We start from the raw sequence: 26,170 nt of genomic DNA on the forward strand, positions 1-26,170 counted from the left end.
ACCCTGCTTCAACTCTCCCATCTTTCCCAGGAGTATCTTAACAGGAGATCACCTGTCTTCTCTCAAAAGCAGCATGGCATAATGGACAGAGCATGAGCCGGGGAGTCAGAAGGTCATGGATTCAAATCCTGGCTTCACCACTTGTCTGCTGCGTGACCTTGGGCAAGTCACTTCACTTCCTCTGATACCTCATCTGTAAAATGGGGATTGAGACTGGGAGTCCCACATGGGACAGGGACTGTGTCCAATCTGATTTGCTTGTGTCCACCTCAGCACTTTGTACGGTGCCTGGCACATAGTAAGCACTTAACAAATACCATAATTATTATTATTACCCCCTACTCCTCTGCCCCCGACTCCATCCCTTCATATCATCAATACACTTGCCCCCTCCCTTCTTCCTTCCCTGACAGCAATCTTCAATCATTCATTTTCCAGTGGCTTCTGTTTTCCTCTGTTTTCACACATGCTCAAGAATTCCCTATTCTAAAAAAAACCCTCCCTTGGCTTCACAACTCCCTGTAGGTATTGCTCCATCGCCCTCCTACCATTCCTCTCCAGCTCGTGTTAGTTGACTACATCTACTTGCCTCCACGTCTTCTCTTTCAATTCTCTCCTTTGCTCTCTCCTATTTGGCTACCATTCCCATCCCTTCAGTAACCTCTCTAAACGGACCAATGACCTCCTTTTTGCCAAATCCATCAGCCTCTACTCCATCCAAATCCTCTTTAACCTCTTAGCTGCCTTTGACACTAGACCATTCCCTTCTTCAAGAAACATTATCGAACCTTGGCTTCACTGACACTTTCACAGAGTCCATATTTCTCCAAGTTGTTCCATGTGTCCCAGTGGTTGCTCATCCACCTCCACATCAAACATAAACTCCTACCACATACTTTAAAGCACTCAATCACCTTGCCTCTCAGACTTGACCTCCCTGATTTCCTACTACAACCCAACCCTCACACTTTGCTCCTGTAATGCCAACCTACTTACTGCACCTAGTTCTTGTCTATCTCATCACTGACCTCTTTCGCTCATCCCACCTCTGTCCTGGAATGCCCAGCTGATCATTCTCCCCAACTTCAAAGCCTTATAAAAAGCACATCTCTTCTAAGAAGGCTTCTCCAACTAAGCCCTCATTTTCTCTTCTCCCACTCCCTTCTGCATCACCCTTGCACTTGGATTTACACCCTTTATGCATCCCTTCCTCAGCCCCACAGCAATTATGTACAAATCCTTAATTAATTTATTTCTATTACTGTCTCCCCTTCTCAATTTTATTCTCACTGTGGGCAGGGAACATATCTACCAACTCTGATATATTGTATTCTCCCAAGCATTTGATACAGTGCTCTGCATACAGTAATATCTCAATAAATACGATTGATTGAGTGACTCATTGTCCTCTCCTGTTCTCCTCCTATCTGTATGACCACTCCTTCTCAGTCTCTTTCATGGGGCTGTCCCTTCCCTCCCACCCCCTAACAGTGGGAGTCTTGAGGTTCAGTTCTGGGTCCCCTTCTAGTTTCCATCTACACCCACTCTGTTGGAGAACTTATTCACTCCCACAGCTTCAACTACTATCTCCATGTGGATGATTCCCAAATATACATCTCCAGCTCTGACCTCTCTTCTTCTCTTCAATCTCACATTTCCACCTGCTTCAGGTCATCTCTACTTGCATATCCTACCAACACCTCATAATCTACGTGTCCAGAGCAGGACTTCTCATCTTTCCATCCAAGCCCTGTCCTTCCCCTGACTTTACCATCATTGTAGACAACACAGTGATCCTCCCTGGCCCACAAGCCTATAATCTTGGTATAATCCTCAACTCAGCTCTCTCATTCAACACATATATTTAATGTCACCAAATCCTGTCACTTCTATCTTCACATCATTGATAAAATCCAGCTTTTCCTTTCCATCCAACCTGATCCAAGCACTTATCCCGCCTTGATGACTGCATCAGCCTCCTTGCTGACCTCCCTGCTCCTGTGTCTCCCCACTCCAGTCCATACATCACTCTGCTGCCTGGATCATTTTTCTAAAAAGATGGTCGGTCCATGTACCCCTCTCCTCAAATGGCTCCAGTGGTTGCCAGTCCACCTCCACATCAAACAGAAACTCCTTACCTCTCAAGCAGCTTGACCCCTTCTGTCTTACTTTGTTGATTTCCTACTCTAACCCAACCCTCACACTTCACTCCTCTAATACCAACCTACTTACTATACCCCCATCTCATCTATCTCACTGCCTACTCCTTGCCCATAACCTCTCTCTGGCCTGGAACTCCCTTCCTCTTCCTATTTGATAGACTGCAATTTTTGCCACCTTCAGACCCCTCCTAAATTCACATCTCTTTCAAGAAACCTTCCCTAACTAAGCCCTCATTTTCCCTACTCCCTCTCCCTTCTGCTACACTTTTGCACTTGAATTTGTACCCTTTAAGTACTTGATAGTTACCCCACCCTCAGCCCCACAGCACTTCTATACATATCTGTAATATATTTTAGTGTCTCTCTCTCCCTCTCAACTGAACACTCCTTGTGGGCAGGGAACATATCTACCAACTCTGTCGTAGTGTACTCTCCCAAGTGCTCAGTAAAGTTTTCAGCCACTGAGGCTGGGTATTACTGTCCTCACTTCAGTGGTCACTGATTCTGCTGCTGGGGCAGGGGCACTGACTTACGTACCTCGGCACCTCCTTCTTGTTGCTAAGGCAACAAGATACCCACTTCATTCCAATCCAGCCTCTGTGACAACCAGCTGTGCACAAAGTCCCTGAGAAATTGCTGTCTGGTGGTCAAGAGCTTGACTAGTGACAGTGAAAGAGCTGAGCCAGTGACCCTGAGAGAGCTGGGCCATTGACCCTCAGAAAGCTGTTCCAGGGAAGCTTGGAGAGCTGGACCAGTAACCTCAGAGAACTGGACCAATAACCTTCAGAGAGCTGAGCCAGTGACCTCAAAGAGCTGGACCAGTGATACTCAGAGACACTCACTTATTCATTGCACTGGCTGCACTGGTGTTTCTGGGTTCTTTTCCCACAAAGAGGTGCTCCTATCTTCCCCATTAGTCTCTGTTTGAATATTTCATTGTGCATTAATGTAGAACAATGATTATATACCAGTTTTAACATAAAATTTAGCAGCAAAAGCCCCTGTCACAAAATGCAGAACACTTCATTTTGCATTAATTGGGAAGTCATTGTCAGAGAGCTCTGATCTATGAACTTGGTTTGCATATGGAATTTGCCATTGAAGAAAAGTTTTGCTTCATCTCAATGCCAAAGAATTAAATTATGTCTTATCATCAGAAAAGGGTCTTGCTTTTTCCTGAGAAGCAGCTAAAATTTGTGACTGCAGCTTAAATTTTGGAGAGGAAAATGTGTGCTTTTGGAAATCTGCATAATCAGGAAGTAAAATCACTTCTGCAGAGTTCATCTGGGATCAGGTTGTGTCTAATGAAATCAGTCTTAGAAGAAATATGCAAAAACTCTCCATGCTGTGGCTCCCGGTGTCCTCCTCTCTCCACCCTGGAGACAGGAGGAGGAACTGAGGATCTGGCCACTGCTTACCATCATCCCTCTCCCGGCTGAAATGAGGGTAGTTGGTGAAGATTGAGAGAAAGGGCGCTGGGCATTGGGAGGATGAGGATGAGGAGTGCAGGGCAGTGGACAGAGGGGTACAAAGTGATGGACTGAGGGGTGTAGGGTAGTGGACAGAGGGGTGCAGAGTGAAGGACTGAGGGCCACAAAGTGGTGGGCTGAAGAGTTCAGGGCAGTGGACAAAAAGACACAGGGCAATGGACTGAGGGGCACAGGGTGGTGGGCTGAGGGGTACAGGGCAGTGGACTGAGGGCTGTCAGGCGGTGGACAGAGTGGAGCGGAAGAAGAACTTCTCAGCTGGATTGCTACTGATGTGATAGAGGAGGGTGAGAATCAAGGCAGCTAGTTATGGCATTTCATAAGCCCTAACGATATGCCAAACACTGTGCTAAATGTTGGGGTCAGACATCACAGATGGGACTCAGCCCTTGCCCCCTCAGGGCAGATGGTCAAAGTGGGTCATGGAGAAGTGGGTCCGCCAGAGTTGCTAGATGGGTGGGGAGGGACTCTAGACTATAAGCTTGCTGTGGGTAGGGAACATTGTAGTGTTCTATTGTAGTGAACTTTCCCAAGTGCTTAGTACAGTGCTCTACATATAGTATGTGCTCAATAAATGTCATTGATTGAGGAGGGGTAGACTGGAGTGGCCTGCGGGGTGTCTCTTGACCACAGTGTGGCCTAGTGGAAAGAGCTGGAGCCTAGGAGAAAGAAGACCTGGGTTTTAATTCCAGCTTTAATAATTAATAATAATTATGGTATTTGTCAAGTGCTTACTATGTTCCAGGCACAGTAATAAGTGCTGGAGTGGCTACAAGCAAATCAGATTGGACACAGTTCCTGTCCTGCATAGTGTTGACAGTCTTAATCCCCATTTTACAGATGAGGTAACTGAGGCATAGAGAAGTGAAGTGACTTACCCAAGGTCACATAGCAGACAAGTGGCAGAGGCAGTATTAGAACCCATGATCTTCTGACTCCCAAGGCCATGCTCTTTCCACTGCGCCATGCTGCTTGATCACTGCTGTGTGACCTTGGGCAAATCGCTTAATTTTGCTGGGCATCAATTTCCTCATCTGTAAAATGGGGATTAAATACCTATTCCCCCCCTTCCTCAGTCTGCGAACCCCAGTTTGGACAAGGATGGTGACCAATAGGATTACCTTGTAATTATCTCAGTACTCAGTACAGTGCTTAGTACTTAATGAGGGCTTAAAAAACCCCACAGTGGTTATTTTCATGATATTACTAGGGGCTGGGGGCCTACCTGGGCTTCCCAGGGTCAGCAGGCACATTTGCTAACCCGGGACGCTCCTCCTTGGCCTCTAGGGGTAAATTGAGTAGCAGCATGGCCTGTTGATAGAGCACAGACCTGGGAGTTAGGACCTGGGTTGTAAGCCTGGCTTCGTCATTTGTCTGCTGTGTGACTTTGGGTAAGTTACTTCACTTCTCTGTGCCTTAATTATCTCATCTGTAATATGGGGATTAAGGCTATGAGCTTCACATGCAACAAGGACTGGGACCAACCTGATTAGCTTGCATCTACCCCCATTATGGCATGAAGCAGCATGGCTCAGTGGAAAGAGCCCGGGCTTGGGAGTCATAGGTTATGGGTTCGAATGCCAGCTCTGCCACTTGTCAGCTGTGTGACTGTGGGCAAGTCACTTCACTTTTCTGTGCCTCAGTTCCCTCATCTGTCAAATGGGGATGAAGATTTTGAGCCCCACATGGGACAACCTGATGACCCTGTATCTACCCCAGCGCTTAGAACAGTGCTTTACACATAGTAAGTGCTTAACAAATACCAACATTATTATTATCCTTAGGTCAGTATTTGACAAATAGTAAGCACTTAACAAATACCATGAAAAACATCCTGGAGCCATATGCCCCAGGTTTCAGGAAGAGCACCAAACTCCATCATTCTTTCTCTTTAAGTAATTTCCCCAGTGATCATGTCTTCGATGAAGGTAGCTGAAGACTCTTAATTGAAATTTAATATAAGCAATATTACATTATGGGAGTATAAAATGATGATTAAAAAATGAAGATATAAAAATTGCCAGCCCAAGAGGTATGGGGTCTTGATGAAACTTTTATTAACTTCTGATCTGTGGCACACCACTCTTAATTAACAGGCATTTGGAAGTACTGATGCTGTTACCTTAAACTGATGAATTAGCCAGCACTCAGCACTTGGGCATGTTGCTCATTCAAGTCCCCCCACCCCCTCCAAACACTTCTGTCAAGTCTAGGGAAAAGCTTTTGGAGGAGGAGCAGGTGCGCACCGTGCCAGTTGCTCACCGTGCCAGGCAATTACCATGCCAGACTTGCTAGGCACTCACCATGCCAGGTGCTCTGAACTCCATGTTCGGTCGGCTATCTCTTGATGTCTGGCATCTTCCCACAAGAGGTAGTCTCCTTGCCATGCGAGTGGCCCCACCTGGCTCCGGTCTTACCTCAGGACCCTTCAGCTCCTGTCCTGGCCATGGCAAAGTGGAGGAGGCTCCGAGAGTCCCACTCCTATCCCCAGGTCTGTGTGCTTCTGACTGAGGAGCGGTTGAGTGTGCTCAGGGGCCAGGACTGCGCTGCCCTCACTAACTGCTCCCCAGACCAGGATTCACTGCTCTGCTGACTGCACCGGGTCAGTACCCACTGAGTGCTCTCTCTGGTCAATAACCACTATTCCACTGCCACTCCCGCCAGTACCCCATGCCTGCCGACCACCTCCCTGGGTCAATACCCTTTAACTGCTCCCCCCGATCAAACTGACCATTCCCTCTGTCGATACCCCCTGCCCCCTCTGACTTCTCCCCATATCAGTGGCATAGTGGATAGAGCATGGGCTTGTGAGTCAGAGGGTCATGGGTTCTAATCCCAGCTCTACCACTTGTGTGCTGTGTGACCTTGGGCAAGTCACTTCACTTCTCTGGGCCTCAGTTACCTCATCTGTAAAATGAGGATTGAGTGAGCCCCATGTGGGACAGGGACTGTGTCCAATCCAGATTTCCTGTATCCACCCCAATGCTTTAGTACAGTGCCTGGCACATAGTAAGCGCTTAATAGATACCACAATTATAATTATTATCATTATTGCCCTGTTGATCACGGGCTACCTACTACCCCACTGTGTGCTGCTTTCTGTGTGGGTGTCTTCTGGGTTCAGGTTGCTGTACTGGGCACTGGCTGACTACAGGGTGTTGTACGAGTTCTTACAAACTGAGAAAATCCAGCACAAAAGGTGCTGCCTCCAGCAAGCTGCCATGTCTCCCTGGCCCCACCTGGTGGAATTCCCATGTGGTGGGAGTGAGACCCATCACACACAGTCTTTCAGAGGAGCCTCCCCCCATCTGTCAATCAGTCAGTTGGTCTGACATTAGTTTTCACTGAGCCTACTGGGAGGGGAGCACCATATAAGGCCTTTAGGAACAGTCAGTAGAAATGAGAGCTCTGGCCCCTGTTTTCAAGATGTTGACAGTCAAGTAGGGAAGATAGGAGACAGGCAGGAACAAAGGGAACAGAAGAAGAACATAATGACAACAGTTAACAACAAGAGCATGAACCAAGGAGTAAATAAAAGCCTGGAGAATGAACCTAAGGCATCATAGACAAATGAGCTGAGGGGGCCAATGGACTGACACAAATGAGAGTTGTGAGGGTGGAGAGGGGACAGATCAGGGGAGTGTATGTCTCCTGGAGGAGGTGTTTTTTGAGAGGAGAGGAAAGCTGAGTTGAGGGTAGCGGAGATGTTTTGAAGGTGGAAAGGCTTCCATCCCCTTCATTCTCCAGAAACTGGCCTCTCTCAGGTCCAAATTGCTTCCAAATGGATTAGCTTGTTTTTACCCCAGCACATAAAACAGTATCTGGCATACAGTAAGCTCTTAACAAATGCCATAAAAAATGACCTGCTTCTTGCCAAATCCAATGGACCCTACTCCATCTTAATCCTCCTCGATCTCATAGCAGCTTTCAACACTGTGGACCATCGCCTTCTCTTGGAAACATTATCCAACCTTGGCTTCACTGACACTGTCCTCTTCTGGTTCTCTTCCTATCTCTGACCGCTCATTCTCAGTCTCTTTCATTGGTTCCACCTCTGCATCCCACCTTCTAACTGTAGGAGTTCCTCAAGTTTCAGTTCTGGGTCCCCTTCTATTCTCCATGTACACCCTCTCCCTTGGAGAACTGATTTGCCCCCATGGCCTCAACTACCATCTCTGTGCTGTTGATTCCCAAATCTACAACTCCAGTCCTGATCTCTCTCCTTCCCTGCAGTCTCACATTTCCTCTGCCTTCAGGACATCTCTTTTTGGATGTCCCACCGACACCTCAAACTAAATATGTCCAAAACAGAATTTCTCATCTTCTCACCCAAACCCTGTCCTCCCCACGTCTTTCCCATCACTGCAAACAACACCACTATACTCCTTATCTCACAAGCCCACAATCTTGGCATTATTCTCAGCTCATCTCTCTCAGTCAACTCACATATTCATTGTCACTAAATCCCAAAGGTTTTACTTTGACAACATAGCTAAAATCCATACATTTCTCTCCTTCCAAATTGCTGCCACATGAATCCAAGGACTTATCCTATCCCACCTTGACTACTGCCTCAGCCTCCTCGCTGACTTCCTGCTTCCTATCTCTGCCCACTTCAGACCATACTTCACTTTGTTGCCCAGATCATTTTTCTAAAAAAATTCAGTTCATGTCTCTCCACTCCTTAAGAACCTCCAGTGGTTGCCCATCCACCTCCACATCAGACAGAAACTCCTTACTGTCTACTTTAAAGCACTCAATCTGCTCGCCCCCGCCTACCTTGTCTTGTTTTATGCTGTCGAGTTGTCTCTGACCCATAGTGACACCATGGACACATCTCTTCCAGAATGCCCCACCTCCATCTGCAGTTATTCAGGTAGTGTATCCATAGAGTTTTCTTGGTAAAAATACAGAAGTGGTTTACCATTTCCTCCTTCCGTGCAGTAAACTTGAGTCAACACCCTCGTCTCTCTCCCATGCCACTGTTGCCCAGGGGAGGTGAGTTTTGACTTGTAGCAGATTGCCTTCCACTCACTTGCCACTGCCCAAGCTTCTCCTTGACTCTACCCTCCCATAGTCGAGACTGGTAGAGTATTGGAAACTCTCCAAATGCGACTCTGAGAGGGGCCTCCTACCTTACCTCACTGATCTCTTACTACAACCCAGTCCACACACCTCACTCCTCTAACACCAACCTATTCACCGTACCTCAATCTCATCTATCTCGTCACTAACCCGTTAGCTGTATCTTCCCTCTGGCCTGAAACTCCCACCCCCTTCCTATCTAGCAGACCACCAGTCTCTCCTCCTCCAAAACCTTTTTAAAATTCTCTCCTCCAGGAGGGCTTCCCTGATTTAGCCCTCATTTCTCCCACCCTCTCCCTTCTGCATTGCCTAGGCACACCTCTCATTTCCTCCTACTCCCTATGATGTCTGAATTGCCAATGCATTTGGATCTGTACCCTTAAAACACTTGATATTCATCCCACTCTCAGCCTCACAGCACTTTTGTGTATATCCATAATTTATTTATTTTAATGTCTGTCTCCCCACTCTCCACTCTAGACTGCAAGTTCATTGTGGGCAGGGAACATGTCTACTCCCTCTGTTATACTGTACTCTCGGATGCAGTAAATGCTCAATAATTATCATCGATCGATTGACTGAGGGTGAGGGGAGTTTTGAGGATGTGGAGGGCTGTCTTGAAGGCCTTTTCCTCATCTTCTAGTCTGTAGTTTGTAAGGATGTCCTCTAGACTGTAAGCTCACTGTGAGCAGGGAGCATGTCTACTAACTCTGCTATATTGTATCCTCTCGAGTGTTTAGTACAGTGCTCTGAACATAGTAAGCACTCAATAACTATGACTAATTGATCTCCTAAACACAACCTCATACTTGTCTACATCTCATGTCTTCAGGATTTGGAAGTATTGCGGCCACGAGTGGGAATCCTGATGTTTTTCTAGGTTTGGTGTTGCTCTTCTGTTCTGATAGGTGCAGGCATTTTCTGGCTCTTCCATTCCAGGGGAGTTGGGAACTCTCATTGTGGAATTCCCCATCTGCATAATGGGCACGTAAACCTTCCCCATCCATTGCTTACTGGTCAGCCTTATGGGGGCTGAGGAGCTAGTTGAAGGAAAGAACCTCTGGAAAATAATATATAATTTTGAAGGCTATTTTTAGCTGTGAAAATGCACACTTGCCCAGAAACACTGAGACTTTTTTTTCCCCCTGTCAAATTAAACTCTACCTTCAGGCTTCTGGGAAAGTAGCACAGGATCCGAGTGAGCATTTGTTGAAACAGTTCCGGCCCCTCCCTCAGTGGCCACTTGATGGCCTGGCCCACTGGTGGGCAGAGGGCGACTGTGGGGTGAGGGCTACAGGTGGCTGGGGGAAGGTGGGGCCTGGGGGATTACAACAGACTGGACATACCAACCATTAACATGGGTAGTTTGCTCAGTTGGTGAGCCCCGTCACAGTGGACCGGGCAGAGGGAGCCTCCTGCTGCAGACTGTCCAGTAGTTTGAAGCACTCTGAGGAAGCAGGAGGCAGCCCACAGATCCCAGCAGCAAAAGCAGCAGTCGTCGAGCAGAGGCTGAGGAGCCAGAGGGATAAGGGAGAGAGAAAAGAGAGGAAACATAGAGGACACGCTGGGGGTCAAAGTGTGCCCAGAGGGCTGCCTCCAGGGCTGGGACCAGAGAGTTTAGCTGACTCAGTGGGAATGCAGGGAGGAAAGAGTCGTGGAGGACCTGAACAATAATAATAATAATAATGGCATTTGTTAAGCGCTTACTATGTGCCAAGGCCTGTTCTAAGCACTGGAGTAGATACAAGGTAGTCAGGTTATCCCACGTGGGGCTCACAGTCTTAATCCCCATTTTGCAGATGAGCTAACAGTCACAGAGAAGTTAAGTGATTTTCCCAAAGTCATACAGCTGACAAGCGGTGGAGCTGAGATTAGAACCCATAACCTCTGACTCCCAAGCCCGTGCTCTTTCCACTAAGCCGTGCTGCTTCTCACAGTGTAGCTGGGGCTTCAAGCAACTTAGAAGTTGAACAAATTGAAGTCAAGAGTCAGTACCTCTTCTGCCAGTGCTTTGTCCCGAGGCAGAGAGCCAGCCGGGGAGGGATGGGCCTGACGCTGTGGAGCATCAGGGAATCACTGTCCAGGTGGGCAGTGGGCAGAAATGGTGGGCAGGGAATGTGTCTGTTTATTATTATATTGTACTCCCTCAAGCGTTTAGTATAGTGCTTTGCATACAGTAAGAGCTCAGTAAATATGATTGACTGTCTGACAGGTGGTCTGCAGGGTATGAAGAGGGAAGGGATTCGAGGCAGGAGGGAGGGTGTGAGCAACGGGCCCACTGTGAGACAGCTGTGAGCAAGGTTGGAATTAGAGGCAAATGTGTGGCCTTGGTGATACAGAAGGAGGAGCATATATAGGTAGGAGGGGGAGAGCTGATTGAGTGCCTTAAAGCCAGAGATGAGGAGCTTCTGCTTTAATGTGGAGATGTAGCTCATTGTGGGCAGGTAGTGTGTCTGTTAATTATTATACTGTACTCTCCCAAGCATTTAATGCAATACTTTGCACACAATAAGTGCTCAATAAATACGATTGAATGAATGAATGGGCTAGGCTATCCCTGGCTATTTTTGAGGAAGGGGGAGATGTGCATAGAACTAATTTTGAGAAAAATGATCAATCAGTGATATTTATTGAGCACTCAGAGCATTGTACTAAGCACTTGGGCAAGTACAATACAACAGAGTTGGTGGACACATTCCCTGCCCACAATGATTTTACAATCTAGAGGGATGAATTGGGTAATAATGTTGGTATTTGTTAAGCTCTTACTATGTGCAGAGCACTGTTCTAAGCGCTGGGGTAGATACAGGGTAATCAGGTTGTCCCATGTGGGGCTCGCAGTCTTAATCCCCATTTTACAGATGAGGTAACTGAGGCCCAGAGAAGTCAAGTGACTTGCCCAAAGTCACACAGCTGACTGTGACTCTGGTAGCAGAGTGAAGTATAGACTGGAGAGGTTGGAGTTATGGAGGCCAGTGAGGAGGCTGGTGCAGTAGTTAAGGCGGGATGACGAGTGCTTGGTCAGGGAGGTAGCAGTTTAAACGGAAACAAGTGACAAGTTCTGGAGATGTTAAAATAGAACTGACAGGATTTGATGACTGAATAAGGAGGTTGAAGGAGAGAGTTAAGTCAATGATAATGCCAAGGTTGTGAGCTTGTGAGGCAGAATGGTGATGATATTGTCTATAGTGATGGGAAAGTTGTGGAGAGAAGAGGGCTTGAGTGGGAAGATGAGTTCTGTTTTGGAAAGGTTGAGTTTGATGTTGGTGGGATAGCCAAGTATAGATGTGCTGAGGGCTGGAGGAAATGCAAAACTTCAGAGGAGAGAAGACAGGGCTGGAGAGGTAGATTTGGGAATCATCTCCGTAGAAATGGTAGTTGAAACCTTGGGAGCAAATGAGTTCTCCGAGGAACTGGGTATAGATGGAAACTAGATGGGGATTCAGAACTGAGTCTTGGGGTTCCCCCTCAGTTTGAGGGTGGGAGGCAGAGGAGGAACAGATGAAAGAGACTGAGAAGGAATGGTTAAAGAGATAGGAGGAGAACCAGGAACGAAGTATGTGGGCTGTGTTGTAGGAGAGAAGTGAGGCGAGGTAGGAGGGGACAAGGTGATAGAGTGCTTTAAAGCCAATGGTGAGGAGTTTTTGTTTGATTTGGAGGTGGGTGGGCAACCACTGTAGATTTTTGAGGAGAGGGGTGACATGTCCTGAGTATTTTTGTAGAAAGATGATCTGGGTGGCGGAGTGAAGTGTGAACTGGATGGGGAGAGACAGGAGGTTGGGAGGCTGATATAATAATCTAGGCGGGATGGGATGAGTGATTGATTAATGTGGTAGCAGTTGGGATGGAGAGAAAAGGGCAGATTAATGGTTCCAGGAGAGCAGGGTGGACCACAGTGTCAAAAGCAATTGAGAGGTTGAAGTGGATTAGAATGGAGTGAGGCTGTTGGATTGGGTGAGGAGGGGGTTAGGGTTAGGGGCTGTAACTCCTCATCAAGTGTTGACCTTGGACCTCAGTGACAGGGAGCTATAACAATCTAAGTGAAGATGACACAGGCAGCGTGGCCTGGTGGAAAGAGTATGTGACTGGGGGTTTGGAAGACCTGGGTTCTAACCTGGGCTCTGCCTCTTGCATGCTGCATGACCTTGGGTAAACATCTTCATCTCTCTGGGCCCAAGTTTCCTCATCTGTAAAATGGGGATGAGGTACTATTTCTCTCTCCCTCTTATACTGGGAGTCAAGTATAGGGGCAGGCACTCTTTGTGATCTGGTTGTCTTGTATCTACCACAGTGCTTGGCTCATAGTAAGAGCTTTTAAGTATTATGATTATTATCAGTAGCAACATCTTTGAATAGAAAGGACAAGTGCATTCTTTAAATATAGATAAGTACCACGTCTTCATCGATATTCATCCAGCATCGCCTGGGTTGCCGAGCACTGTATTAAGAGAAGCAGTGTGGCTTAGTGGATAGAGCACAGGCCTGGGAATTGGAAGGACCTGAGTTCTAATCCCGGTTCCACCACGTGTCTGCTGTATGACTTTGGGCAAATCACTTGACTTCTCTGTTCCTGTTACCTCATCTGTAAAATGGGGATTAAGACTGTGAGCCCCATGTGGGACAACCTGATAACCTTCTATCTACCCCAGCGCTTAGAAGAGTGCTTGGCACATAGTAAGTGCTTAACAAATACCATCATTATTAAATTATTCAATTATTATTAAATAATAATGGTATTTGTTAAGCACTTACTATGTGCCAAGCACTGTTCTAAGTGCTGAATTAGGCATTAGGCACCAATGTACCTATAGAAGAGTCTCCAGCTGGGATGATTTCAAATGCCCTGATTGGCTCAGCAGTGGCTCCCAGTTGGTGTCTGGCTGGGAGGGCTGAGGATGGGTGGTAGCGTCACTGTGGGCCCTCATTGGCCGGGACCTGAAGATGGGATTAAATGGTTCCATGTCCAGTCTATGTCGGGGTTGGGGGAGAAGCACTTGTGAATGAGCTGGGCCGCAATGCCGAGCAAAGGCTCAGTTGTGGTCCCTGGTGGCTGTCTGGTTGGAACTGGATTTGAGTCCCTCTGGGGAATCGGTCTTTCAGCGAAACCCAGAGACCAGCAACTGGGGGCTATAACTCCTCATCAAGCCTATCGGCCCCTTTTACGGTTGAAATAAAAACTGTCTCCAATGCTTCACTGGAGAGCGGTGCCTCATGGAGGGAAATGGCAGCTCCAAGCTGCAGATCCCTTTCCAGCTGGGCAGCTTGGGGAGATTAAGATTCAGACTAGTTTGGGTCTAATTGACTTTTTTATTGGGCTTTAATTCTTTTCCAGAGACTGGCTGCCCCCAGTCAAAGCCATCTAGCTTGCCTTCAACCCACAGTGTGCACCCGCGCATACACACACACTCTCTCTCTCTCGCTCTCTCTCTTATTCCCCATGCCACAGCACCTGCAGCTCTTCACCATTCCCAAGTGCTTTCCCACCCCCAGAACCCCTGGAGCCATCCTCCCCTACTTTCCTTCTATATGCCTGCTGAGACTGGAACAGTTATTGAAGGGAGGGAGTTTCTGGCTCAGACTGTGGGAGAACACCCATTTCTGGCTAGCTGGGAGTAACACCTCCATGCTCACAGCTTGTGACAGTGACCAGATCTAGTCAACAGCCTGAGGTGCAGAGTCGACCTTTTGTTTGTCTCTGGCCAACTCTGAGGTGCAGAATTGACCTGGTGTTTGCCACTGGCCAGGTCTGAGGCCTGGAGTTGGCCTTGTGTTTGCCACCTGCTGGACCTTAGAAGCAGAGTTTGCCTGGCGTTTGCCACCGGCCAGGTGTGAGGCGTGGGGTTTGCTGCCAGCAAGGCTTGAGGTAGAGTTGGACTAATGTTTGCCACCAAATGGGTCTGTGACAGGGAGTTGGCCTGGTGTTTGCCACCTGCTGGGCCTAAGGAGCAGAGCTAGCCTGGTATTTGACTCCGGTAAGGCCTGAGATGTAGATTTGGCCTGGTGTTTGCCACCGGCCAGGGCTGAGGCCTTGGGTTTGCTGCCAGCAGGACTGGAGGTGCAGAGTTCGCCTGTGTTTGCCACCTGCTGGGCCTGAAAGGCAGATTTAGCCTGGTGTTTCTCCTTGGCCTGGCCTAAAACATGGAGTTGGCCTGGTGCGTGCTGATGACTCTCCCCCAATTAGACTGTAAACTCGTCAATGGGTAGGGACTGTCTCTATCTGTTGCCGATTTATACATTCCAAGTGCTTAGTACAGTGCTCTGCACATAATAAGTGCTCAATAAATACTAATGAATGAATGACTGGATGTGAGGTCTGGAGTTGGACTGGTATTTGCCACTGGCTGGGTCAGAGGCACCGTGTTGACCTGATATTTGCTGCTGACCAGGTCTGAAATGCAGAGTTGGCTGATTTTGCAACTAGCTGGATCTATAATATGGAGTTGGCCTGGTGTTTGCCACCGGCCAGGCCCGAGCTGTGGAGTTGACCTGGTATTGGTTGCCAGCTGGGTCTGCAGTGCAGAATCGACATGGTGTTTGCCATGGTGAGGGTCCGAGATGTGGAGTTGGCCGGGTGTTTGCTGCCTGTCAGATCTAAGGCACAGAATTGACCTAGTATTTGACTACCGCATTGGCCAGCTCACTGACTTCCTTACTTCCATTCTCTCCCTACTCCAGTCCATATTTAACTCTGCTGCCCAGATCATTTTTCTAAAGTGTCTTACCGCACACATCTCTCCACTCCTCAAAAACCTCCAGTTGTTTCCCATTCTTGTCCACATCAGTCAAAAAACTCCTGACCATTGGCTTTATGGTGCTCAATGAGCTCTCTCCAACCCTACTTACCCACTCTTTTCTCCCACTACACCCCAGCTGGCACACTTCACTCCTCTCAAGAAATAACCTCACTGCCTCGTTCTTGTCTCTCTTGCCATAGTTCTCTTGCTCACCCTCTCTCTCCTGCCTGTAACTCCCTCCAGCTTCATATCCACTAGACTACAACTCTCCCCAGTTTCAAAGCCCATCGGAGGTCACATCTCCAGTAAGTCTTCCCCAAATGATCTCTGATCTTCTCACTTTGTATCTCCCAATGCCCACACTATCATTCGTTCATTAAATCTAATTTATTGAGCACTTACTTTGTGCAGAGCACTGTACTAAGCACTTGGAAAGTACAGTTCAGCAACAGGTAGAGACAATCCCTACCCAACAACGGACTCACAGTCTAGAACGGGCTGACACTATCACTTCTATGCTATAAACATGCTTGTAATTCAGGCCCCTGAAGAGCTTGTTTGTTAGCCAGGATCCCAAATGACCGCTCCTCCTGCTCCCCATCTGCAGGAGACTCCGGTGATGTTTGGGTTCTGGAGACTGGAGCAGCTCTAAGCTGTCTGATGGCAAGCAACACCCCTTCTGTGAATAAAACTGAGTTTATTGCCTGGGCCCTTGCAGATACTTGTCCCCCAGCAGACTGACCCTCTCTGACAGAAGGCTGACCAAACCCAAAAGACCAGAAGGGCCCAAGATTCCAGACCTCTATCTGACCCTGAGTTCAAAGTTTATCCCCCCCATGCTTCACCTGAGCACTTTCTAAAGGGAGGAGCGATGTTGGTCGCTTCCTTCTCCCCCTACATAGTCTACTGCACAGGTTTAGCATGTGTTTTCATGTTACGGTAATAATAATAATAATGATGGTATTTGTTAAATGCTTACTATGTGCCAAGCACTGTTCTGAGTGCTGGAACATATACAAGGTTATCAGGTTGTTCCACATGGGGTTCACAGCCTTAATCCCCATTTTACAGATGAGGTAGGTAACTGACGCTCAGAGAAGTTAAGTAACTTGCCCTAAGTTGGTATAATGATGGGTTGGTGCATTTTCCTTTACAAAATGCTAATCAGGCAAAGTCCTTCAAGATGATATGATAAGTGAGTGGCTTTTAATGGCTACTGGTTGATTGGATTAGTAGTTGAAATTACTACTTTGCCTGATCTAGGGTGATGGGGAGGGGGGAGAGACGTGGTGACCCAGGAGGGAGGCGAGACTTTTCTTGCTGCTCGGGAGGAAGGAATCTAGGCCAACTGTGGGCACCGACTCTTCCCCGGGGACTTATGCACATGTTTTCCTCTGCTGTCCCAACCCATTCTCACAGTCTCCTGAGTGACAACCGGAGGGGGAAAGCAGGGTAGCCGGGTTCACCCACTACCTTCTGTTTGTACTCTTTTTATTTAAAAAATAATGAAAAATCCAGGTTTGACTTTTCTTTTCCCTTTCCATAATAGGCCCACGGGGGCCAGCCTGTTTTTCCATCCGAGTAGTCGCGGCTGCCTCCACATCCAGCCAGAAAGCTGGCCTGCGACTCACTGCCCACTCAGACATCCATACTGGGCCTTTGTTGGGGCGGGAACTAGGCCGGCATCGGAATGTCGTATGACTGGCTGGGGAAGACAGTGCCACGTTGGATTGTCGTTCAAACCCTTTGCTTCGGGCTTGGCAGTACTGCTAGAATGCCCAGACAAATTTGTAAGCCAACTAATTGTCTCATGCAAATCACACCCCCTTTGTGGACCTCATGTTAAACATGTTTCGCATGACATTCAAATGAGTCTCTTCCTATGTAAAAGTCATCGTTTTTGCCACTGTGTGTGTCCGGTCCCTATGGCACTGGTCAGCTTCCAGGTAGTCAACCACACACCTCCATCTCATCAAGTTTCATTTGGTGCCAGCAAGTCTCTCTCTGCATTGTTTCCAGGTCTCCCTAGTTTTTTACAATCATTATCTTGGGGAATGGGCCCCCCTGGAAATAGGGAACCTCCCCCATCAGGGGCATCTCAGTGTTAACCTTTTCATTCCCCAACATTGTTCATCAGTGCCTAGAACAGTGCTTGGCACATAGTAAGTGCTTAACAAATACCATCATTATTATTAGTATTATATGCTATATACTTTAGTGCTTCCCTTATGTTTAATTCAAGTGTCGGTCTTCCCTCATAGATGGCAAGTAAATCAATCAATAAATCAATCAATCATATTTATTGAAGGCTGTGTGCAGAGTACTGTACTAAGAGCTTGGGAGAGTGCAATATAACATTATAACAGACACATTCCCTTCCCACAACGAGCTTACAGTCTACTTGAGGGCAGAGATGTTGTCTTCTAACTCCTGTATACTTTATCAGATGCTCATTATAATGCTCTGCACATGGAGTATGTTCAGTACAGTGCAGTGCACGTAGTGTGTGCTCAGTACAGTGCTCAGCACACAATGGGTATTCAGTGCAATGCTCTCTTCATGGTGTGTGCTCAGTATAGTGTTCAGCATGCTGTGGGCCCTCAGTACAGCATTCTGCCTATGGACAGTACTCTAGACTGATAACTTGTTGTGGGCAGGGAACATGTCTACCAAGTCTGTTGAATTGTACTCTCCCAATTGCTTAGTACAGTGCTTTGCACACAATAAATGCCATTGATGATGATGATAAATTCCACTGATTGAGTGTGCTCCATACAGTGCATAGCACTCAGTGGGTGCTTACTGAATGCTATTGATGATGGTGACGATGATGGTGATGAAGGAAACAAATACTCCTTCCACACTAGCTCCACTTCAAAGTCGCAGCCCTGCCTTGTTTAACTTCAGCAGAAAGTGCCTACAGTGACTCCATCGCATTGACTAGCCTTCGCATCAGATACATTTGGTGTCATTCAGATAGAAGGATTATGGAAATCCTTCTCAACTGGTTGGTGCATTTGACCCATGTTGACGCCCCTAGCGTGTCCAGAGGGAGGCAGTTCAGCTACTTCTCTGGACTCCTGAACTCTAAAATTTGAACTGTTGCTCTGGGGAACAGCGGAAGGGGTGTGGTGGTGGGAGGGGGTGGCGAGGGAAGGAGCAGTAGTTTATGTCTGCTTCCCTCCCATCTTTGAGTTATAATCCTGTTTCGCTGCTCTCTGTCGCCTTAAAAGTGTTAATCTGCTGCTTTTCATGCACATCCCCTTACTCCCTTGTCCCTCCTTCCTTTCCTTTGCCCCTCCCCATCCCTCCCTTCTTCCCCTTGTCTCTCCCTCCTTCCATATCTCCACCCCTCCCTTCCTCTGTCCTTCTACTCTCACCCTCTCCTTCCTCCTACTCCTCCATCCCTCCCTCATGCTTAGTAGAAAACTGATGCTGGGAAAACTTCCATAATTTATGATGGTTTGTTCATTTGCTTCTGGCATGTGCTGCTTTGATTATCCAACTTTCCAGTACTGAATTGCTGTCACAAATAAGGAAGTGGTTTATACCAGCTCTAAGGAGCCTTCTTAAGTAATCAGTAAATAAGTAAATGTGGGCATCACAGAAGTGGCACTTGATTGTCCAAACTGGGAAAGGGCGATAATACCTTGTACACTGAATGTATTAGCCTTGGTTGTACACCTGCGGAAATGGCTCAGGACACAGTAGGAAGCAGCATGGTCTAGTGGAAAGGGTAGGAGTCAGAAGACCTGGGTTCTAATCCAGTTCTGCCACTTGTCCACTGTGTGACCTTGAGTAAGTCCTTTAACTTCTCTGAACTTCAGTTTCCTCTTGTAAAACAGGAATTCAGTGCCTGTTCTCCCTTTAGGTTGTATACCCCTGTGGGCACAGATTACGTCTGCTAACTCTATTGTACTTAGTACAGTGCCCTGCACATAGTAAGCACTCAATAGGTATCACTGATTGATTGGACTGTGAGTCCCATGTGAGATAAGGATTGTGTCCGACCTGATTGTACTGAATCAAATCCAGTGCTTAGTTAGAGAAGCAGCGTGTCTTAGTAGAAGGAGCACGGATCTTGGAAGTCAGAGGTCATGGGTTCTAATTCTGGCTTCGCCACTTATCAGCTGTGTGACTTCGGGCAAGTCACTTAACTTCTTTGTGCCTCAGTTACCTCATCTGTAAAATAGGGATGAAGACTGTGAGCCCCACATGGGACAACCTGATTACCTTGCATCTACCCCAGTGCTTAGAACAGTGCTTGGCACATAGTAAGCGCTTAACAAATACCATTATTATTATTATTATATGCTTGCCACATAGTAAATACCTAACAAATATCATAATCATCATTAGTATTAGTATTGTTATTATTATTAGCTGAGAAGTCTCTGATATGGGTTTTAGTAGGCCTGAGCAGACATTTAATTCCATGTTTATCGTAAATGGAAGGAGGAAAATTCTTCATGTTTACAGAGTTAATTTCACTAGCAGAAATCCTTCGTGATTAAGCTCCCTCACTGGCTAGAACTGTAGACCCAGGGGCAGTGGGCTCCCAGAAAGCTGTGCCGGCTAAGAGCCACCATGCTCCTGGAAACCACTCTGCAGCTCTGGCCAGTTCTGGAAACTTCAGCAGCCTCTGAGAGCAAGCCCCCTTCCCCCAGTTTCCCTGACCTTCGATGAATAAGGAGGGCGACCAGTCGGCTGAAGTGACCCCTCCCTAAGGCTCGCCGCTGCCCCTTCAGTCCGCCAAGGATGCCTGGGTCAGGGAGATGAATGCCGTCCGGATTCTGAATCCCAGCTCTGGATGGGCTACTGCTGTCCATACAACCTGCCGGATGTGGCTGCGGGATCTCGTTAGGCACCGGCATTCGGGGCAGAACCCCCTTGTCTGGACAGAAGTCCCGCACCGCAGGTGAGCCACAGAGCATGATGCAGTGTGGCCAAAGTCTACCACTTTATCCCAATGCTTCCATCCTAACCCCAGACCAGCCAAGCCTATGACATCGGACCTATTACATTCCAAAGCAAGAAGATTCATCTTCACCTCAAAGTCAGTGTAAGTGGGTGGGTGGAGAGTTACTGGGGCCTGGATGCCTGGGTCTTAAGACTGGCCCCGCTGCCTCAGAAGCCAAGAGTGCTGGTCTGACCTTAGTTCTTCACACTCTCCCTGCTCACCCCAAGAGGCGGCTCATCTGGGATCTCTCTGGTCTTCCTCCTCAGGGGGAAGGAATGCAGAACTTCTGCTCTTTGGTTGCAGTAGGTCTCGCTGAAAGGGGAGGGGCCTGCTGCCTCAGCCTGGGCTGGACTGGCATGGGTTCTGGGTAAAGGTGGTTTTTAGCAGCCAATCTCCTATTGGGCAACAAGCGGACATAGCAGAGAGGAGGCTCCCTTTTAGGATATTTGGGCTTGTGGTGGGGAGGAGGGCTATGTTTAAACTGGGGAAATGAAGCAAAGCTTTAGTCTATGAGCTGAGTCTAATCCCCACTGGATGTTTTTGAGGAGTGGGAAGCTGTGTCCAGAATGAGATTTTACCAAATGATCTGGGCAGCCAAGCGAAGAATGAACCCGAGTGGGGAGAGTCAGGAAGGTCCGTGAGTAGGCTGATACTTTAGCCGAGGTGGGAGATGACCCGTGCTTGGTCCAGCCTAGTGGCTCTTTGGATGGCAGTCTTCTTCCTACCTGGAGATTTCATGGTGAAAAACGAGTGAATGTCCCCTCATCTGGGTGACACTGAGTCCCGGCTTCACACATTCTAACTCTCTGAGAAGATCTAGTACTTTCCAGCTGGGGATGAACTTTTTTTCTGAACTATTTGCTCTTGGAAGCCTGCCCCCTCCCTAAGGCCCCACCCCCCATTTGGAATACGGACCAGAGTGAGTGTACTGCTGGGGGGGGAAAAGGAGGAGGGGGAGGTCGGCTGGAGGTTGATGGCCCAGGCCTCAGGACCTTCCAGTGTCAAGGGGATGAATGGTTTGGTGAGGTGACTGCAGTGTGGTGTAGAAAGGCTGCAACTCAGCCCCCTCCAGCCCTGAGGGGACAGTGGACTCCACCCAACTCTGTGTCTCTGGCCCAAGAGAGTGGATTTTGCCAGTCCAGAGATGGTACCCACAACTCTGGAGCAGCTGTGCTCACCCAACGTTCCTGGAGAGCCAGGTGAGACGTGGCAGCCCAGCCCCGGGGCCGGGCAATCTCTCTGAGCCTCTTGCAGCTTTCCTCCCTGCAGCCTCCAGGGCTTGAAGCTTTGGGTGGCAGGGGTGGGGGCCCTTGGCCATCTAGAACTAAAGCAAAGTGAGTGGATTTCTGTTCAAGGATCTATCCTGGCTCCAACTGACTTTTTTGATTTAAACAAATTGTGTTCTTGGGCTCTGAAGTGCTCAGCTGAAAATGTTAAGAGCAGGCTACACTCTGTACCACTATGGCGAATGTGTGTGTGTGTGTGTGTGTGTGTGCGCATGCTTGTGTCTCCATGTATATGCATGTGTGCTTGCATAGAAGACTGCCATATCCTGCATTTATAGTATTGTGAGCGTATGAGCTTCTCCCAGGCCTTTGAAGTTCCAGAAGCTCAAATTAATGCTTGATGGGAGACAAAAACCTCTGAAGCTCCAGGCTCTGGGCGGGAAAATCGATGGTGTCATTAAATAGAAGCAGCTTTGTTTTCTCCAGCCCGACCTCCCAAGCCAACTAGAGAACTCAGTGTTCCCCTTCGGCAACTTTAGCTCCAGTGGAATTATTTTACTATGTTAGAAATGGAGAAGGAGCAAGACATATTTTAGTAAAATCAAGTGAGAAGACTGGAAGTCAGTCCATGGTGGGTAAGAAGGTCTGGGTGGGAGGCCAGAACACTCAACTAGGGCAGCTGGGGCAAGTAATGAGAATGCAGGGGAATACAGGAGTCAAGGCCCAAACACAGTCTTTGCTGGGCAAGCAGTGAGTGCAGACTGGACCACAAAGGAGTCACAGATCCATTGCAATCTTTGCTTGGCCAGTTGTGAATTCAGACGAGAGCAAACAGGTGACAAGGCCCTGATAGGGTGTCCTCGTGGCCTTCTGTTCCAGGACCAAGGGGCCACGGATGGCTCTGAACCTGGTGTCAGATGGGAAAGTTCAGGTTCCTGCACCTGTTCCTGGCCCCAGCCCATCATGCTGGGCAGAAAAATGGGTGGGAGAGACTCAAGGCTTGCCAACCCTGATATTAGAAAAGGGGAGCCCATGGACTTGATGTCCTCAAAAGGAGCTGGCTGCTACTTAGTCCTGGGGGGGGGCGGTCACTGATTGGTAATGTCTGACCAACACCTGACTCCCTTTCCTGGACAAAGGTGGCTGGGGCCACTGTGACTCCAGGGGGGCGGGGGGCAGTGCAAGGGGGAAGCTTACCATTTGTGAGAGGAGTTGTTCCCTCATCCCATCCCAGGCCCCCCTCCCCTATTCCCAGAGCTATGGGAGAGAGAGGCAGAAGGGCTGGGCAGCCTAAAATCTCTACCTTCCTTCTCCCAGATGTCCCCATGGTCAGTGGGATTGGAGGCAACACCGCTGTGGATGTTCCCACCAAGGGAGGCGGAACTGGACTGGTAGCCACGGCTGAGGCCCCTGGAGCCTGGCCTGGGTCGAACTGATGATTTTCTCTCCTTTCTCCTTTCAGGTGTTTACCAAGTATGGGAAGTGTTACATGTTCAATTCTGGAGAAGATGGCAAGCCTCTGCTGACCACTGTCAAGGGGGGCACAGGCAACGGTCTGGAGATCATGCTGGACATACAGCAGGATGAGTACTTGCCCATCTGGGGAGAAACAGGTAAGACTGAGCCACTCTGGGCTTGGTGGCATGGCGGGGCCAGTCGGTGGCTGTAGAAAAGCTTCACAGGTTTGCCCTCGGGTGCTTTGCCTTCCCTCCTGCTCCCTCCCACCACACTGGGAACTGGAAGCTGGCACCCAGACCCAGAGTCCCCCAAGTTTATGTGGCTGTGGCCTCAACCTCCACTGTGTCTTGGCCACGACCCTCCGTTATGGGTGGAGGGCCCAAATCTGGGTGCCTCTATGCCTGGATGACTGCCTAAAGTCACAGAAACATTTTTCCATCATGCTCCACATTACTAAGGACTTTGATCAAGCAGTGGTCTGTGGCCCTGTGAGTGCTCCCGTTCTGCCCATCCCATCTCACCCATTCTATCCACTCTGCCTGCCCTGCCTGCCTTGCCCTGCCAGCCCCACCCAAAAGATCAAGATGGGGAGAAGGAGGATGATGATGAGAGTAATGCAGCAGCTGATGTGGGTGCCAGCTACCTGAAGAAAGACAGAATCAGGGTCTGGTGGGGAGATGGGGGAGGGATGATTTCCATTTTTAATTTAAAGTGTTACTTGCAGATAGCATGAGAGCTTCAAGACCTTGGCCTATTGGGTTTAGACTGGCCTGTAGGCCAGTACTAATATGTAAGAATGTTAATAATTTAAAAGCTCAGGAGCTGTAAAAGAACAGTCTGTCCAGAAGAATATTCAGCCTTGTGAAGTTCTGATCTCTGTAATCCATTGGCCAGAGATGTTGGGGAGTGGGTATCTGAGGCCAAGGGTCCCGGGAGGGATTCAATTCCTCTGCTTCTGGAAGGAGACGTGAGATCTCCATGGTTCGCTGGTGTGGACTGTGCAGGTGAGGAATCATGGGTTCAGGAAGCAGCTGGGTCTGGGATCGCTGCGCTTGGCAGGACATAGAGGTGCAGTGAATTCCTTGTCAAGTACAGAGCTTTTCCCCACTCCTTCATCTTAGAACAATAAAAGCAATCACTGCCCCCAACTGCAGGGGGCAAGTATGGGGGCCAATTTGACTCACAAATGAGAACAGAATGTGAGCCCAGAGGCTTCAGGATAGTGAACCTGGGGAAGACAACTCAGGTACAGAGCAAACAAGATGGTAGCAGAAGGGTTTCAAAGAAACCTCCAACTGTTGGCTAGGTGAGGGGTTTGGAGCTGTACCATAATCAGCGTCCTGTCCTTGGACCAGATGCGTAAAGACATGGCTTTCTTCCAAGACTGCTATCCCTCTCAGGAGGTTCATTTTGAAGGAATGGGATTGGCTTATTCCTTAATGGTGCCTGTTCTTCTTGGTCTCCTGTGGAGCTAGCCTCTTTGACAGTAAGCAGCGTGGCAGAATGGAAAGAGCCCGGGCTTGGGAGTCAGAAGTCATGGGTTCTAATCCCGACTCTGCTGCTTGTCAGCTATTTGACCTTGGGCAAGTCACTTAACTTCTCTGTGCCTCAGTTACCTTATCTGGAAAATGGGGATGAAGACTGTGAGCCCTACGTGGGACAATCTGATTACCTTGTGTCAAGCCCATTGCTTAGAACAGTGCTTGGCACACAGTAACTGCTTAAAAATACCAACATTATTATTATTATTGTTATTATTTCACTTCCTGGACACAATGGTGAAAAAATGCCATGACAGTGGTGTGATTTACAGAGGCATTTGGTTGCCTTATGAAGTTGCCTGGGTGGCCTGTCAATTCTTCCAATCCTTAGGTGAAGGGTTTGAGCTATAGTCCAGAATAGCACCACCTCCTGCTCCCAATCATATGATGCAATCTGATGCCGGCCTGGTCCCGCCCCCCAAGTATGGCTCCACTCATGGCACCACCTCTCCCATCCAGTCATATCCACAGACTGGAAGATTTATTTTTTAATTCATTTTTAAATAAAAAGAATGCCTGCCACTGCCTCCCCGCACCAGTCATATACAGAGACTAGGGAGCTCCAGCATCAGGGGAAGGGGTTTTCTATTTATTTTTAAATAGAAAGAAAACAAACATGAGGCTGCTCACAGGTGCCAGGCAGCAGTAATCTAGCCTTCTGGCTCCCTTCCCTCCCCTCCTGCAGCCCAAAAGTGGCCGTGACAGCAGTAGGGGCTGGGGCAGCAGTTCTCTGGAGCGGGCCTAGAGACCCTCAGTTAAAGTGGCCCAAACTAGGGTTTCCTCCACTGCAGAGGTCAGCGCCGAGTTCACCCACATATACTTCAGTTTCAGAGGAAACCATGCACACTCCTATGGTCAGCCTGTACTACCTCCTCCCCAGCTTCACAGAAAGCCCCGCCTCCCTTTTCCCCAGTGCCACCCCCTGCTTGCTCTGTAGCCATAAAAAAGTGAGCAATTGCAATATCAGCTTGGAGGGTTTCGCCTGAATGATGTGCCTGAGAGCCAAATGCGTCACCCTATCGTGGAGTTGGTGAAAGCATTCTCCCCGCAGGGGGTCAGCTGGCACTGCCGCAGAAGTCCTCCTTGGGAAGAAGTGGATGAGGGAAGCAAAAAGTCGGTGTCAAGGATATGAACTATGGAAGAATCTGGGCAGGCTTTGTTTTCTGCCATAAAACCCTATGGAATTCTGGGCTGTGCCTGCCAGGCTGTAAGTTCCTCCTGTGAAGATGACAGAAGCTGGAGTAAACTCGCAACGTTGCTATGGTTTCTTTCACTTTACTGTCCACCAGGATTTGTGCTCCCAGGAAAAAACCTTGTTTGGTCCCCGAGCCACAAAGAGAAACATTCAGTGCAGCCTGCAGGTGAAGTGGAGAGGTGACTGTACCAAGATTCAAAGGAGGAAGAGTGACTGGCGATGACTGGGGCTAGGGTAGCACTGAGCACAACTAGTGTGTGGGGGCCACACAGAACCAGCCTCCTGTCGGGTCTGTTCTCGGGGAGAACAGGGGGCTGGGATG

The 26,170-nt window shown here is 48.4% G+C and overlaps 1 protein-coding gene across 3 annotated transcripts in view; it reads left to right on the top strand.

Moving 5' to 3' along the window:
• Positions 1 to 26,170, top strand: part of ASIC2 (acid sensing ion channel subunit 2) — a 217,506-nt gene that overhangs the window by 138,030 nt on the left and 53,306 nt on the right. For all 3 annotated transcript variants that reach the window (XM_029075933.2, XM_029075932.2, XM_029075931.2), the window contains exon 2: positions 23,117 to 23,267. In XM_029075933.2, the coding sequence (XP_028931766.1) occupies positions 23,117 to 23,267 (151 nt within the window). The remainder of the gene's footprint in view (positions 1 to 23,116; positions 23,268 to 26,170) is intronic.

The sequence above is a fragment of the Ornithorhynchus anatinus genome, chromosome 11 (assembly GCF_004115215.2).
Source record: "Ornithorhynchus anatinus isolate Pmale09 chromosome 11, mOrnAna1.pri.v4, whole genome shotgun sequence".
In the NCBI taxonomy this organism is placed as follows: Eukaryota; Metazoa; Chordata; class Mammalia; order Monotremata; family Ornithorhynchidae; genus Ornithorhynchus; species Ornithorhynchus anatinus.